Source organism: Pollachius pollachius (assembly GCF_949987615.1).
Source record: "Pollachius pollachius genome assembly, chromosome: 4".
NCBI lineage: Eukaryota > Metazoa > Chordata > Actinopteri > Gadiformes > Gadidae > Pollachius > Pollachius pollachius.
In genome coordinates this window covers 16861869-16877311 of record NC_136937.1, presented here as the reverse complement: position 1 = coordinate 16877311, position 15443 = coordinate 16861869, and the positions used below count along the sequence as shown (strand labels likewise).

The 15443-nt window shown below is 41.2% G+C and overlaps 1 protein-coding gene and 1 long non-coding RNA gene across 2 annotated transcripts in view; both read right to left on the bottom strand.

Moving 5' to 3' along the window:
• LOC307074207 (netrin receptor UNC5D-like) overlaps positions 1-15443 on the bottom strand; it is a gene marked incomplete at both ends in the record, with an annotated part of 172223 nt that overhangs the window by 709 nt on the left and 156071 nt on the right. The window contains 2 exons of the mRNA XM_079734232.1: positions 1233-1414; positions 1686-1856. Coding sequence (XP_079590358.1) covers positions 1233-1414; positions 1686-1856 — 353 coding nt within the window. The remainder of the gene's footprint in view (positions 1-1232; positions 1415-1685; positions 1857-15443) is intronic.
• LOC307075227 lies at positions 3184-4050 on the bottom strand. Its single transcript, XR_013811836.1, has 3 exons — positions 3972-4050; positions 3478-3546; positions 3184-3322 (listed from the first exon to the last, which is right to left on the bottom strand). It is a non-coding gene; the product is annotated as an uncharacterized lncRNA (long non-coding RNA).

Sequence of the window (15443 nt, the reverse complement as noted above, 5' to 3'; positions counted from 1 at the left end):
AATTGCTTTAATGAGTCCTTTGCACAGATCCGCATAAACACTTGAATTGCCAACAGGGAAAAATGCATTATAGAATCAAATCTCCTTTATTTCAGATCGAATTATCACCTGCATCCAGCAGAGGGCACTTTAAGCCCCACGTCCGCCCTGCCAATGCCTCACCCTCTGATCATTAAAGGGAGGACGCTTAAATGAAGCCAGAGCACCCTTGAAGAAATAATTGCAAAGAAAATCTGCTTAACAAGGTACAAACTACTTTATTACACCTGGCGGTGGGCTTTCACTGGGTTCCACATGCAGTTAAACTCTTGCTATTCTTGCCACGCCAGGTGTTGTCGTGTAAGAATCCGAATTACATCTCTTTCGGAAAATACAGCGTCGGTACAGAGCAACACTTTTTATGCTCACATTTCCCAGCGCCTTCCAATTAAGTGATGAGCAAAGAGAAATAACAAAAAAAACTTTGATTAAGGGCAAACAGCGCTCGTGATTCCGGGGCCAGCGTGACTTGCTAACGAGTCCGCCGTGAACATTGTGTTTCTCAAACGATAACAACCCGTTGGTTGTTCGGAAACGCGTCACAACCACATAGTTTGAGTTGTAGCCAGTTGGAGGGGACGTAGCGGGCGAGAGTTTGTGTCTGTGTTTTCCTGAGATTGTTAGCTAGCACCAGCGCGACGGTGTGCTAGTGTTTTGCTGATTTAATGAGAATGGAGGAAAAACAAACTTGAAGAGCTGGATGCCATGTCACCTCCGGGTGACATGGTTCACATGTCTGTCCGACAACAACACCTTACACTTAGGTACATGGAGTAAGCCATGTACCTAAGCCAGTATGTAAGTCTGTATTTCAATTGGGGGACCATTTGTGAAATAGGGACTTTTTGCGATGATGATACAGCGGTAAAGGGATGTATCACCACATAAACAAATACACTTACCCGCAACAAAAGTTCTCAATCTAATTCTGGTCTGAAGGAAAAAAATTGCTTTGTTGGCATGACAACGGTCCTTATATCGCCCGAGCGTTGAATAAATAGATTAGCATCCAACGTGGCTGTTGAACATGACTTCTGCTCCATCTTGTGCAGTAATCAGCAGCAATGGTAAATAAGATACAGCTGTTGCCTTGAATTAACCATCAACCCTGCTTTGCGTACGTGATTTTTACCTTTCTACGTGGTGTCTACCTGTCTATGAGGTGTATGTCTACGTTATGTTTACTTGTCTACCTGTCTACGTGGAGCTTCTGGGCCAGCAGTTGCCAGTCCCTGCCCTTGGAGTTGGCCGAGTCGAAGGTTGCACAGATGCGCTGATGGATGGACGGGGGGATCTTGAATGCTGTGGACCCCGACTCGGAGGTGATGGGACAGTGGGACAGGGGGAAGAGAGGAATTGAACCCTTTTCACTCTGCTGGACCAAGAAGAGGAGAAAGAAAAGTAGGAGGAAGATGAAGGAGAATGATTTTCAGAGTAATGGAACAACAATCAGACCAAAGCACATCTAGTTTGAAAATGGTGTCTTTAACTAAGAGTTAATTTCTTTCTTGCTCCATGGCTTTTCATGGAGAAACACATGCTGTTGCTCTCTCCCCCCTTCTCCCTCCTTCTCCCACCCTCTCCCTCTTTCTCGTTCTCTTGCCTCCCTTCTCACCCCCTTCTCATCATCCACTCTCTGGGCTCACCTCCGCCGCCGGCATGTACACCTGGAGGATCTGCTCGCGACCTTTGACCTGCCGTACGCTGATCTTGCAGGAGAGCTGCGGGGGCGTGGGCGGGGGGCCGAGGCTCTCCAGGGAGAAGGCACACTGCAGCGGGTGGTGGTCCCGGCCCCACACCTGGGCGAACGAGAACTCCTGAGAGAGATAGAGAGAGAGAGAGAGAGAGAGAGAGAGAGAGAGGGATAGAGAGAGAGAGAGCGAGAGAGAGAGAGAGAGAGAGAGAGAGAGAGAGAGAGAGAGAGGGATAGAGAGAGAGAGAGGGAGAGGGAGAGGGAGCGAGAGCGAGAGAGAGACGGGGTCAGACTTAATAAGCGCAGAGCGCCTGATAGTTTTTTTGTGTTTTTTTAAATCACCAGTTGAGAAAAAAACAACCTTTATTTTTTATTATTCCTTTATTCATTAACACCCACTTCAGTCGTTTCCACGATTAAAACAGGTTTTGATTGGACGGTCGGGATCGAAGGTTTAGTGCTCACGGAGAACGCGGCAACAGGAGGTCAGGCCGGACCAATACAGAGCGGTCCAATCCGTTTCAAAGGGGGACGAGTTCTAACTCTTGTTTTTAAAACGATGGTGATCTCTGGCCAAACTCCCGGCGCAGCCGAGACGAGGGTGTCGCCAGAGACGGGCTTCGTTAGCGCTGCTGGAGCCTCAGAAGCAGAGCGCCTCTGAACCGCTGCCTCCAGTCATGGCGGCCGTACGGCCCCGGAGGAGCCCGCGCTCCCCAGGAAGGAAGCCCCGTCCGGGGGGCGGGGAGCGGTGGAAAAGGCTTAATCCACTTATAAGATGTCACTGGCGGGATCAACATCAAGGGTCAGGGAGAAGAACGCACACACACACACACACACACATACTTGTTTCTGTGACATGACGGGACACATGACCAACCACCTACATATGGGGACGTGCCTTTCTGAAGGTCGTAGAGACAAGTTAAAAACAGTTTCCTTTTTAAAAAAAAATCCTTATTATAGCCATTTGTTTATATTTTACCTAAGTCCTTTTTTTCAATTAAATGAAATTTACCTACATATGGGGACATTGTCAGATTTATATGACTTTTTGGGACTAGCATACACACACACAATTTTTCTCATCCAAACTAACAAATCAGGACAAAAATTAAATCTGGGTACTATGGGTACAACTTAATCAAACCATGTCGCAAACAAGTTAATCCCAATGAATGTTTTATTCAAGGTTTCATTTCACTTTGTGTTATGCATATAGCGGCTTTCAAGTTAATTATGTTTTCACTTGTATACATATACATAGACATGTATAAAAAGTCACAGTTGTCTGTAAATTAACAAAACTAATTTAGAACATGTTGCGTTGAGCAAAAGCAGAAGGGCAAGAACAGCCCTGCTCTGCTCGGACCTATTGGCTCATTTTTCTTTTCAGGGCAACAATACGGTTGTTGACGTAATACTTTATGCCAGACCAATTCCGATGTTTCAGTGCGACGGGTTCACTCAACAGACAAGACATGCAATGCCTCTTTCCAGGAACTTTACATCCCCTTATGTAGTCCATTAAATGTCTTTCAATTGCTTGGACTTCAGCAGTCTCCCACTTCCTCCTCAAGTTTACATTTGCACCTGGTAAGGAACATACAACAAAGAATGTTTTCACTCGAATTGTATATGCCAATAGACGCCTCAATTGATCGTTATCATTCAAAGCCATAATATACAATTGACCTCTTTAAATTTCTGAATCAACTGTCACTGTTACTCTGAATGTATTTCATTACTTGGTTTTGTGTGGCTCATGGTGGTTTGTAGGGTGGAATCAGGACTTTCTTCAAGTCTTTTCTGGGACCCTGTGAATAGATAAGGAAGTAGATTTCCTTAAGTTTCAAGCTTTAACTGAAGATGTGCATTAGTGAATGTTAAACATACAATTGTTTAAGTTTGCATTTATATTCATGTTAGAAACACATACAATAACAATACAGAATACATTACAAATAAAATATAAATAAATAAAATATCACTGAAGAGTAGAATTTGTGTTGGTACATCTAAACTCTGTAGCAGTGAGGAGGACTCCTATGTAGCAACTTAATCTGCTACTTTAAGTCAGTCACTATCATGATGACCCCCCCCCCCCCCTCCCCTTCATGATTACGCCCAAAATATTTTATCTCGATAGATCAAATAACACTGTGTAAGACCGGGCCTCTCAACAGTTACAAGGCAGAATACCAGCCCTTGGGGTTTACACCTGACTTGCTCCCCAACTCACGTTTCCGCGCTACACCTTGAGTCCTCTCACTGTGGATCGCACGCAGGTCAGCAGACTCCATCTCATCACTGGAACAATCTAACACATTAAATAGGATCATCAGATGGCGGTGCACAATGTAACTGAAAACCTTAAGTTAGACATTAACCCTCTCAAATAGACAAATACCAATTACATTGCTCAAAAACGTTTTGATTACCAATCAGGTTTTCGTCCTTGGAATGCGGCATTGAAGAGGATCCTTGATTCATTTTGTTCTGGGTCTGATGTAGGCCAGAAAACCCCTCCTCATCACTGGAAACACCACTGGACATGTCTAGCTCATCTAATTTGACAAAGCACAGGCCGCTTTGTTAAGTGACACTTATACAAAATTTTAGGCTTGATATGACTTGACGTATAGTATCATTTTTAAGTAAGGTAAACTAGTAATGAAAATCAGGCATATTTCCCACAAAAATTACCTTGTGGGTTTATGATTATGTCATCTAGTCCTTTCCCTTGCAGCTCTGGTAGTCTTCCCTTTTCCATGGCAATGAGGATTTTACTGACTTTGGCCAATTCAAGAGTGCTCTCTGGGAGACTGTAGAATTCACGATGAATTCGAATGTCGTGCCCAAGAAAGCCGGCAAGTTGATCCAATTCATTTTCTTTCATATTGAGCATGGTAGATAAGGTTGCAACTTGCTTGCGTAGTTTGGTAGAAGAGAGGGTACCTGGGTTTTCTGCACCACAGGCCCTTGCATACTCACGAAAACAGTCTGCACCTCGATAATGTGTGAGAGCAGCTGGACGAGCAAACAGGTACTCATTTTCCATGGGTACTCCACATTTTTCCCTTTCCTCAATGAGGAGGTCTATGGCAGAAACCATATGAGGGGCTAACAGAACAGGGACCTTTCTCGCTCTTTTCCCACATATTTCCACCCTTTGAAAGTAATCACAAAGCTTCTTCTCATAAGCACTGAGTCCCAAAGCAATGTCTTTATGCATCTGTGTGTGATCCCTAGAAACATATGATTTCATCATCATTTTTGAAACCTCACCCTCCCTTCTCCTGTTAAACAGAATGACCTGGGTCAATGTCACTTTCGAGAGAATGGCAAAGTTCCTGGAATTTGGCTCAACCTGCAGGGCACTCGTTGCATTTTTCTGTTTGGAGGCAAGGAAGGAGTGTAGCTTCTTGACGTCTTCTGTGAAAGGCAGGACTTGAGGCTTGTTCCATTTAGCTTGAGCAAGAGTATTCAGTGCCCCAGCTGAAATGCACTCATTCCATTTTTTGTCGTAAATTGTTGAGAAGTTGCGAGCAGACTCTGCATCCTCTGCATTACCTACCATGAGTGCATTGCATTCTAAGATGTTTGCAATCTTCTTTAAACTATGTCCAAGTTTTACTGCCAGAGACCCAATTCCGAATAAGTTGCTTTCCTCATTGTATCCAGCCACAGATCTCACTGCATTTATTACATATCGGAAGTTGCAAGGCATGATGAAGTCTCGTAAGGTCTTCAAGGGTGTCACAGATCTCGCAGTGATGAGTAGTCTGGCTAATTCTCTCATCTTTTGACGTATGTTTTCTTTTCTTCCAGAAGTCGTTTTGCTTTTGTTGTACATCTGCTGTCCAAGAAGTAATATGTATCTTTCCCCTCTGACTACGGATGCAACCTCATCATTATTCATCTCACAGGCAATGTTCCATACAGCTTTACTTACATCCTCCGGTGGTGGTAGGGACAAGTAAGGGAGTGACTGAACCCTCTTTTTCCCAGTTTGTTGTTCTTGAGCTTTAGGTAGCAAAGGACAGTATCTCATGTGTCTCCACAATGTCTCTCTTGCATACATGCCTTGACAATGAATGCAGTGCTTGTAGTCTTCAGCTGTTTTTGCTTTGGTGGGCCGCCGTCGTGCCACCATCTCTCCTGTACCAGTGCTTGACACTTTTGCATTGTGTAAAAAGTTTCCTCTACTTGTCAGAATGCGTAAAAGCACTCTTCTTTCATGCGATTTCTTGTCAAAGCTAAATGCTTTTGCCACATCAGGCTCCCTGGAATGGACATGCTCAAGGTGTCTTGCTAGTTTAGATTTAGGCTTCTTACAGTAAAGACAGAATTGCTTTTTGTTGTATCTTCCATATTTTGCACTTGTTGATGACCTGTTTGGAATTGGTGTGACAGAAGGTAAGCTTTCCTCTGGTGGGCTACAACCATCCATGGGTTCTGAAGAAGCACAGCTCAAGCTTACTGATGTATTAGCCTTTGGATTGTGTGATGCAATTCTTGCTACTTTATGGCCCATAGCATTAATGTTGTTGAACTCTTTGCTGTGAGAGCTATCTGAAGAGTCACCATCTGTATCTGGGATGTAGTCTTTGTCACTATAGTCACTATTGTCACTATATTCATCCGAGATATCCAGGTCACCTGACACCTAAGGAAGAAAACAGTAGTATATTAGCAGATGCAATAGTAGTAGCAGTAGTAACACTAGCAGAGGTGTGTCCAACGTGAATAACTAGGACTCAGAGGTAGCGGTAGTAAATAAGAAGTAGTATAGTAGCAGCAGCAGTGGTGTTAGCAGTGGTGTAGTCTACGTGATATGCAGGTATACGCCGTATAACCACTAAGAAAGCTCCAGCATTTCCGTATGCCCACTTAGAAATGCGCAATGACAATCAATCAATCTATCAATTTCGATAGAGACAGAATTTCTCTTTATTTCATGAATGATAGTATGACACTTGTCACAGAACTGTCATACTTTCATTCACAAATTCAACCTGTTGCGCTGCCTCTGTCAAGAGTCGCACTTTTCAATGGAACGCAGCATCGTAGAGCGAGAGGCTTCGGTCCATCGCCCGTGCCCCGTCACCTAGCCACTACTGTGCGTTCACACCAAACGCGACGGGGCGACAAGATCCCATAGAAAGTAAACGTTGAGACGCGAATCGGGCGAATTTTTCACGAGAGAAAACCGGCGACAAGTTTGTCGCGCCACACTTTCGCCGTGCACAGGCGAGCGCGTTCACGAGGATTTGTGCCACGACAAATTCGCTCGAGTTGAAATACTTGAACTTCGACGCAAATTTTGCGTGATTACAGCCAATCAGCGTTCAACAGCGTGGCCACTGAGTGACATGTGTAACAGCCAATCAGCGTTCAACCGTCAAACTCAGTGCAGTGCAGTCCGGGGTGAACTGCAGCATGGAGAATGTGATTGCTGCCGTTTGCGACTCCCGGAGCTGATATACAGTAGTATAGGGTTTATATAGAAAACTTTTTTTTTTTATTGATGCTTTATAGTTTATTTGATGCTAGTGCCTAATGGTGATTTTAATTTGACTATTCATTGTCCTAGAAACTTATGATTAAGTGTTGAATAATCTGAATTACTTATGGTGGTTGTAGGCTACTGTATGCAACAGTGAGTGTGGCGGTGTTTTTAGGATCGGTGTCGAAGAGGCTAATAGGGAATCATCACAGTATACCCACTACAAAAACCTAGACTACACCACTGGGTGTTAGCAATGGTATAGTAGTGGCAGTAGTAGTATTAGTAGTAGCAGTAGTAGCAGTAGTGGTAGTAGCATAAGTAGTAGTGGCAGTATTAATATAGTATTAGTAAAAGTGGTAGTCAGACCAACTAGGACTCTCCTGCCATAGACATTTCATATCAAAACAATTTCAGGATTTAAACATACTGATAACAATCTCACACAATGCTTGGTTGTACCAAAATTGGGACATAGTAGTGAAGTAGTAGTAGTAGTAGTAGTGTTTTAGTAGTAGTAGTCCTAGCATTAGCAGTAGTAGTAGTCTGACCAATGTGAAAACCTAGGACTCTATGCCATATACATTTCATGTCAAAACAATTCCAGGACATACACCTACATATCTCACACGCTTAGACAATCCTTATAATCCATGTAATGTCGAAAACAGTTTAGGAAATAATGTTACATATCTCACACTCAAACATTCATTTAGCTGCAGTAGCAATTTCAATAGTATAGTCATTTTAGTGGTAAGTAGTAACAGTAATACTACATTAGAAGTAGCAGTAGGAGTATAGTTGTAGTATAGTTGTAGTAGGAGTAGTCAGACAAATGTGAATAACTAGGACTTAATGCTATTGACATTTAATGTCAAAACAAATTCAGGAAAAATGTACATATCCAACACTAGTTAGTGTCCCAACACTGACTATTGGGACATAGTAGTGTCATAGTCGTAGTAGTTACATACTAATACTATACGTAGTAGTAGTATAGTATTAGTATGTAATACACTTTTATACTTGAAGTCAGACCAACGTGAATAACTAGGACTCCATGCCATAGACATTTCATGGCAAAACTATTTCAGGACATAAACTTGCATTCTTCACACAATCCTTGAGGGAACAATATTTGGACATCAGAGTCAAATTTGGCAGCGGTAGCCGTAGTAGTAGGAACATTAAATGTAGTAGTAGAAGTAGTAGGAACAGTAGAAGTAGTAATAGTATAGTATTACCATACTAGTTGTATTAGTGGTTGTAGAAGTAGGAACAGTAGTAGTAGTAGTAGTAATAGTATAGTAGTAAAAGTACTACACTACTAGTTATTCGCAATAGTAGTAGTCAGAACCACGTGAATAACTAGGACTCTATGCCATAAACATTTAATGCCCAAATGATTTCAAAGCATAAACTTGCATATCTCACACTCACACAATCCTCGGTTGAACAATATTGGGACACGGAAGTGGAGTAGTAGCAATATTAGTGTAGGATAGTAGAAGTATTATAGTAGTAGTAATAGTAGCAATAGCAGTAGTCAGACCATTGTGAATAACAAGGACTCCATGCCATAGACATTTCATTGCAAAACAATTTCAGGACATAAACATACATATCTCACACACTTACACTATCCTCGGTTAAACAATGTTAGGACATCAGGGTAAAATTTTCATTCTGACAGAAGTCACACACTCTGGACAAAGTCAGTACATTTTTTACTTGTGACCATTTTTCACTAAGGAATGTTTATGTCAGTGTTTGAGGCAACCACAGTAGCCATATTTGGAGGTCCTTTCCAGCTCCCCATGGTAGTATCAAACGGCCACAATGTTGGACAGAATGTGTATAGGATCTAAGAATAACATGGGGGGAGTAGTGAAATAATGTGTGTACTCCTATATAGTCCTAGTTATTAGGAGATCATACCTGTGCATTTGCTGGAGGTTCACCGATCAGGGATCCATGGGTCTCGACAGACGTGCTGGATGCAGGTTGAGGCAAAGGGCTTGGCAGCTTTTCATAAGGAAAAAATTGGATTATTGAGTGCAATAGACACCAGCTTTACACAGTTGATCATTGTGGACCAAGTGATTGAATTGTATCATCTTTTCATCAACATTATTCAATAGCAGGTTGCTCCTCTTTATAAAATCTTGTATTCCTTCACAAAATCCAGATCACTTCCACCATGTGATCCCACACACACTGATGAAGCCTGTATGAAATCCCAGCCTCAAACACAAGCTAGAGGCATCAAATTGAAGATGGCATTCAAACCACAGAACCACCATTCTCAAATCAGTCCTTACCTGTACTTCCATGATGTGTGGTGTGCTAACAACTTCACAAGAAGATGTCAGATGCTCCTCTCCAACCTTGCGGTTGGCTGGAAGAAGAGGGGAGCTTGCAATCTATTTAGAAAAAGATGAATCCAATTAAGGGAGTACACACCAACTATTCAAACAGCAAATACTCAGTTCAATAATAAATACACTTTTATACTTGAAGTCAGACCAACGTGAATAACTAGGACTCCATGCCATAGACATTTCATGGCAAAACTATTTCAGGACAAAAACTTGCATACTTCACACAATCCTTGAGGGAACAATATTTGGACATCAGAGTCAAATTTGGCAGCGGTAGCCGTAGTAGTAGTAACATTAAATGTAGTTGTAGAAGTAGTAGGAACAGTAGAAGTAGTAATAGTATAGTATTACCATACTAGTTGTATTAGTGGTTGTAGAAGTAGGAACAGTAGTAGTAGTAATAGCATAGTAGTAAAAGTACTACACTAGTTATTCGCAATAGTAGTAGTCAGAACCACGTGAATAACTAGGACTCTATGCCATAAACATTTAATGCCCAAATGATTTCAAAGCATAAACTTGCATATCTCACACTCACACAATCCTCGGTTGAACAATATTGGGACACGGAAGTGGAGTAGTAGCAATATTAGTGTAGGATAGTAGAAGTATTATAGTAGTAGTAATAGTAGCAATAGTAGTAGTCAGACCATTGTGAATAACAAGGACTCCATGCCATAGACATTTCATTGCAAAACAATTTCAGGACATCAACATACATATCTCACACACTCACACTATCCTCGGTTAAACAATGTTAGGACATCAGGGTAAAATTTTCATTCTGACAGAAGTCACACACTCTGGACAAAGTCAGTACATTTTTTACTTGTGACCATTTTTCACTAAGGAATGTTTATGTCAGTGTTTGAGGCAACCACAGTAGCCATATTTGGAGGTCCTTTCCAGCTCCCCATGGTAGTATCAAACGGCCACAATGTTGGACAGAATGTGTATAGGATCTAAGAATAACATGGGGGGAGTAGTGAAATAATGTGTGTACTCCTATATAGTCCTAGTTATTAGGAGATCATACCTGTGCATTTGCTGGAGGTTCACCGATCAGGGATCCATGGGTCTCGACAGACGTGCTGGATGCAGGTTGAGGCAAAGGGCTTGGCAGCTTTTCATAAGGAAAAAATCGGATTATTGAGTGCAATAGACACCAGCTTTACACAGTTGATCATTGTGGACCAAGTGATTGAATTGTATCATCTTTTCATCAACATTATTCAATAGCAGGTTGCTCCTCTTTATAAAATCTTGTATTCCTTCACAAAATCCAGATCACTTCCACCATGTGATCCCACACACACTGATGAAGCCTGTATGAAATCCCAGCCTCAAACACAAGCTAGAGGCATCAAATTGAAGATGGCATTCAAACCACAGAACCACCATTCTCAAATCAGTCCTTACCTGTACTTCCATGATGTGTGGTTTGCTAACAACTTCACAAGAAGATGTCAGATGCTCCTCTCCAACCTTGCGGTTGGCTGGAAGAAGAGGGGAGCTTGCAATCTATTTAGAAAAAGATGAATCCAATTAAGGGAGTACACACCAACTATTCAAACAGCAAATACTCAGTTCAATAATAAATACACTTTTATACTTGAAGTCAGACCAACGTGAATAACTAGGACTCCATGCCATAGACATTTCATGGCAAAACTATTTCAGGACAAAAACTTGCATACTTCACACAATCCTTGAGGGAACAATATTTGGACATCAGAGTCAAATTTGGCAGCGGTAGCCGTAGTAGTAGTAACATTAAATGTAGTTGTAGAAGTAGTAGGAACAGTAGAAGTAGTAATAGTATAGTATTACCATACTAGTTGTATTAGTGGTTGTAGAAGTAGGAACAGTAGTAGTAGTAATAGCATAGTAGTAAAAGTACTACACTAGTTATTCGCAATAGTTGTAGTCAGAACCACGTGAATAACTAGGACTCTATGCCATAAACATTTAATGCCCAAATGATTTCAAAGCATAAACTTGCATATCTCACACTCACACAATCCTCGGTTGAACAATATTGGGACACGGAAGTGGAGTAGTAGCAATATTAGTGTAGGATAGTAGAAGTATTATAGTAGTAGTAATAGTAGCAATAGTAGTAGTCAGACCATTGTGAATAACAAGGACTCCATGCCATAGACATTTCATTGCAAAACAATTTCAGGACATCAACATACATATCTCACACACTCACACTATCCTCGGTTAAACAATGTTAGGACATCAGGGTAAAATTTTCATTCTGACAGAAGTCACACACTCTGGACAAAGTCAGTACATTTTTTACTTGTGACCATTTTTCACTAAGGAATGTTTATGTCAGTGTTTGAGGCAACCACAGTAGCCATATTTGGAGGTCCTTTCCAGCTCCCCATGGTAGTATCAAACGGCCACAATGTTGGACAGAATGTGTATAGGATCTAAGAATAACATGGGGGGAGTAGTGAAATAATGTGTGTACTCCTATATAGTCCTAGTTATTAGGAGATCATACCTGTGCATTTGCTGGAGGTTCACCGATCAGGGATCCATGGGTCTCGACAGACGTGCTGGATGCAGGTTGAGGCAAAGGGCTTGGCAGCTTTTCATAAGGAAAAAATCGGATTATTGAGTGCAATAGACACCAGCTTTACACAGTTGATCATTGTGGACCAAGTGATTGAATTGTATCATCTTTTCATCAACATTATTCAATAGCAGGTTGCTCCTCTTTATAAAATCTTGTATTCCTTCACAAAATCCAGATCACTTCCACCATGTGATCCCACACACACTGATGAAGCCTGTATGAAATCCCAGCCTCAAACACAAGCTAGAGGCATCAAAATGAAGATGGCATTCAAACCACAGAACCACCATTCTCAAATCAGTCCTTACCTGTACTTCCATGATGTTTGGTGTGCTAACAACTTCACAAGAAGATGTCAGATGCTCCTCTCCAACCTTGCGGTTGGCTGGAAGAAGAGGGGAGCTTGCAATCTATTTAGAAAAAGATGAATCCAATTAAGGGAGTACACACCAACTATTCAAACAGCAAATACTCAGTTCAATAATAAATACACTTTTATACTTGAAGTCAGACCAACGTGAATAACTAGGACTCCATGCCATAGACATTTCATGGCAAAACTATTTCAGGACATAAACTTGCATACTTCACACAATCCTTGAGGGAACAAAATTTGGACATCAGAGTCAAATTTGGCAGCGGTAGCCGTAGTAGTAGGAACATTAAATGTAGTAGTAGAAATAGTAGGAACAGTAGAAGTAGTAATAGTATAGTATTACCATACTAGTTGTATTAGTGGTTGTAGAAGTAGGAACAGTAGTAGTAGTAATAGCATAGTAGTAAAAGTACTACACTACTAGTTATTCGCAATAGTAGTAGTCAGAACCACGTGAATAACTAGGACTCTATGCCATAAACATTTAATGCCCAAATGATTTCAAAGCATAAACTTGCATATCTCACACTCACACAATCCTCGATTGAACAATATTGGGACACGGAAGTGGAGTAGTAGCAATATTAGTGTAGGATAGTAGAAGTATTATAGTAGTAGTAATAGTAGCAATAGTAGTAGTCAGACCATTGTGAATAACAAGGACTCCATGCCATAGACATTTCATTGCAAAACAATTTCAGGACATCAACATACATATCTCACACACTCACACTATCCTCGGTTAAACAATGTTAGGACATCAGGGTAAAATTTTCATTCTGACAGAAGTCACACACTCTGGACAAAGTCAGTACATTTTTTACTTGTGACCATTTTTCACTAAGGAATGTTTATGTCAGTGTTTGAGGCAACCACAGTAGCCATATTTGGAGGTCCTTTCCAGCTCCCCATGGTAGTATCAAACGGCCACAATGTTGGACAGAATGTGTATAGGATCTAAGAATAACATGGGGGGAGTAGTGAAATAATGTGTGTACTCCTATATAGTCCTAGTTATTAGGAGATCATACCTGTGCATTTGCTGGAGGTTCACCGATCAGGGATCCATGGGTCTCGACAGACGTGCTGGATGCAGGTTGAGGCAAAGGGCTTGGCAGCTTTTCATAAGGAAAAAATCGGATTATTGAGTGCAATAGACACCAGCTTTACACAGTTGATCATTGTGGACCAAGTGATTGAATTGTATCATCTTTTCATCAACATTATTCAATAGCAGGTTGCTCCTCTTTATAAAATCTTGTATTCCTTCACAAAATCCAGATCACTTCCACCATGTGATCCCACACACACTGATGAAGCCTGTATGAAATCCCAGCCTCAAACACAAGCTAGAGGCATCAAATTGAAGATGGCATTCAAACCACAGAACCACCATTCTCAAATCAGTCCTTACCTGTACTTCCATGATGTGTGGTGTGCTAACAACTTCACAAGAAGATGTCAGATGCTCCTCTCCAACCTTGCGGTTGGCTGGAAGAAGAGGGGAGCTTGCAATCTATTTAGAAAAAGATGAATCCAATTAAGGGAGTACACACCAACTATTCAAACAGCAAATACTCAGTTCAATAATAAATACACTTTTATACTTGAAGTCAGACCAACGTGAATAACTAGGACTCCATGCCATAGACATTTCATGGCAAAACTATTTCAGGACAAAAACTTGCATACTTCACACAATCCTTGAGGGAACAATATTTGGACATCAGAGTCAAATTTGGCAGCGGTAGCCGTAGTAGTAGTAACATTAAATGTAGTTGTAGAAGTAGTAGGAACAGTAGAAGTAGTAATAGTATAGTATTACCATACTAGTTGTATTAGTGGTTGTAGAAGTAGGAACAGTAGTAGTAGTAATAGCATAGTAGTAAAAGTACTACACTAGTTATTCGCAATAGTTGTAGTCAGAACCACGTGAATAACTAGGACTCTATGCCATAAACATTTAATGCCCAAATGATTTCAAAGCATAAACTTGCATATCTCACACTCACACAATCCTCGGTTGAACAATATTGGGACACGGAAGTGGAGTAGTAGCAATATTAGTGTAGGATAGTAGAAGTATTATAGTAGTAGTAATAGTAGCAATAGTAGTAGTCAGACCATTGTGAATAACAAGGACTCCATGCCATAGACATTTCATTGCAAAACAATTTCAGGACATCAACATACATATCTCACACACTCACACTATCCTCGGTTAAACAATGTTAGGACATCAGGGTAAAATTTTCATTCTGACAGAAGTCACACACTCTGGACAAAGTCAGTACATTTTTTACTTGTGACCATTTTTCACTAAGGAATGTTTATGTCAGTGTTTGAGGCAACCACAGTAGCCATATTTGGAGGTCCTTTCCAGCTCCCCATGGTAGTATCAAACGGCCACAATGTTGGACAGAATGTGTATAGGATCTAAGAATAACATGGGGGGAGTAGTGAAATAATGTGTGTACTCCTATATAGTCCTAGTTATTAGGAGATCATACCTGTGCATTTGCTGGAGGTTCACCGATCAGGGATCCATGGGTCTCGACAGACGTGCTGGATGCAGGTTGAGGCAAAGGGCTTGGCAGCTTTTCATAAGGAAAAAATCGGATTATTGAGTGCAATAGACACCAGCTTTACACAGTTGATCATTGTGGACCAAGTGATTGAATTGTATCATCTTTTCATCAACATTATTCAATAGCAGGTTGCTCCTCTTTATAAAATCTTGTATTCCTTCACAAAATCCAGATCACTTCCACCATGTGATCCCACACACACTGATGAAGCCTGTATGAAATCCCAGCCTCAAACACAAGCTAGAGGCATCAAAATGAAGATGGCATTCA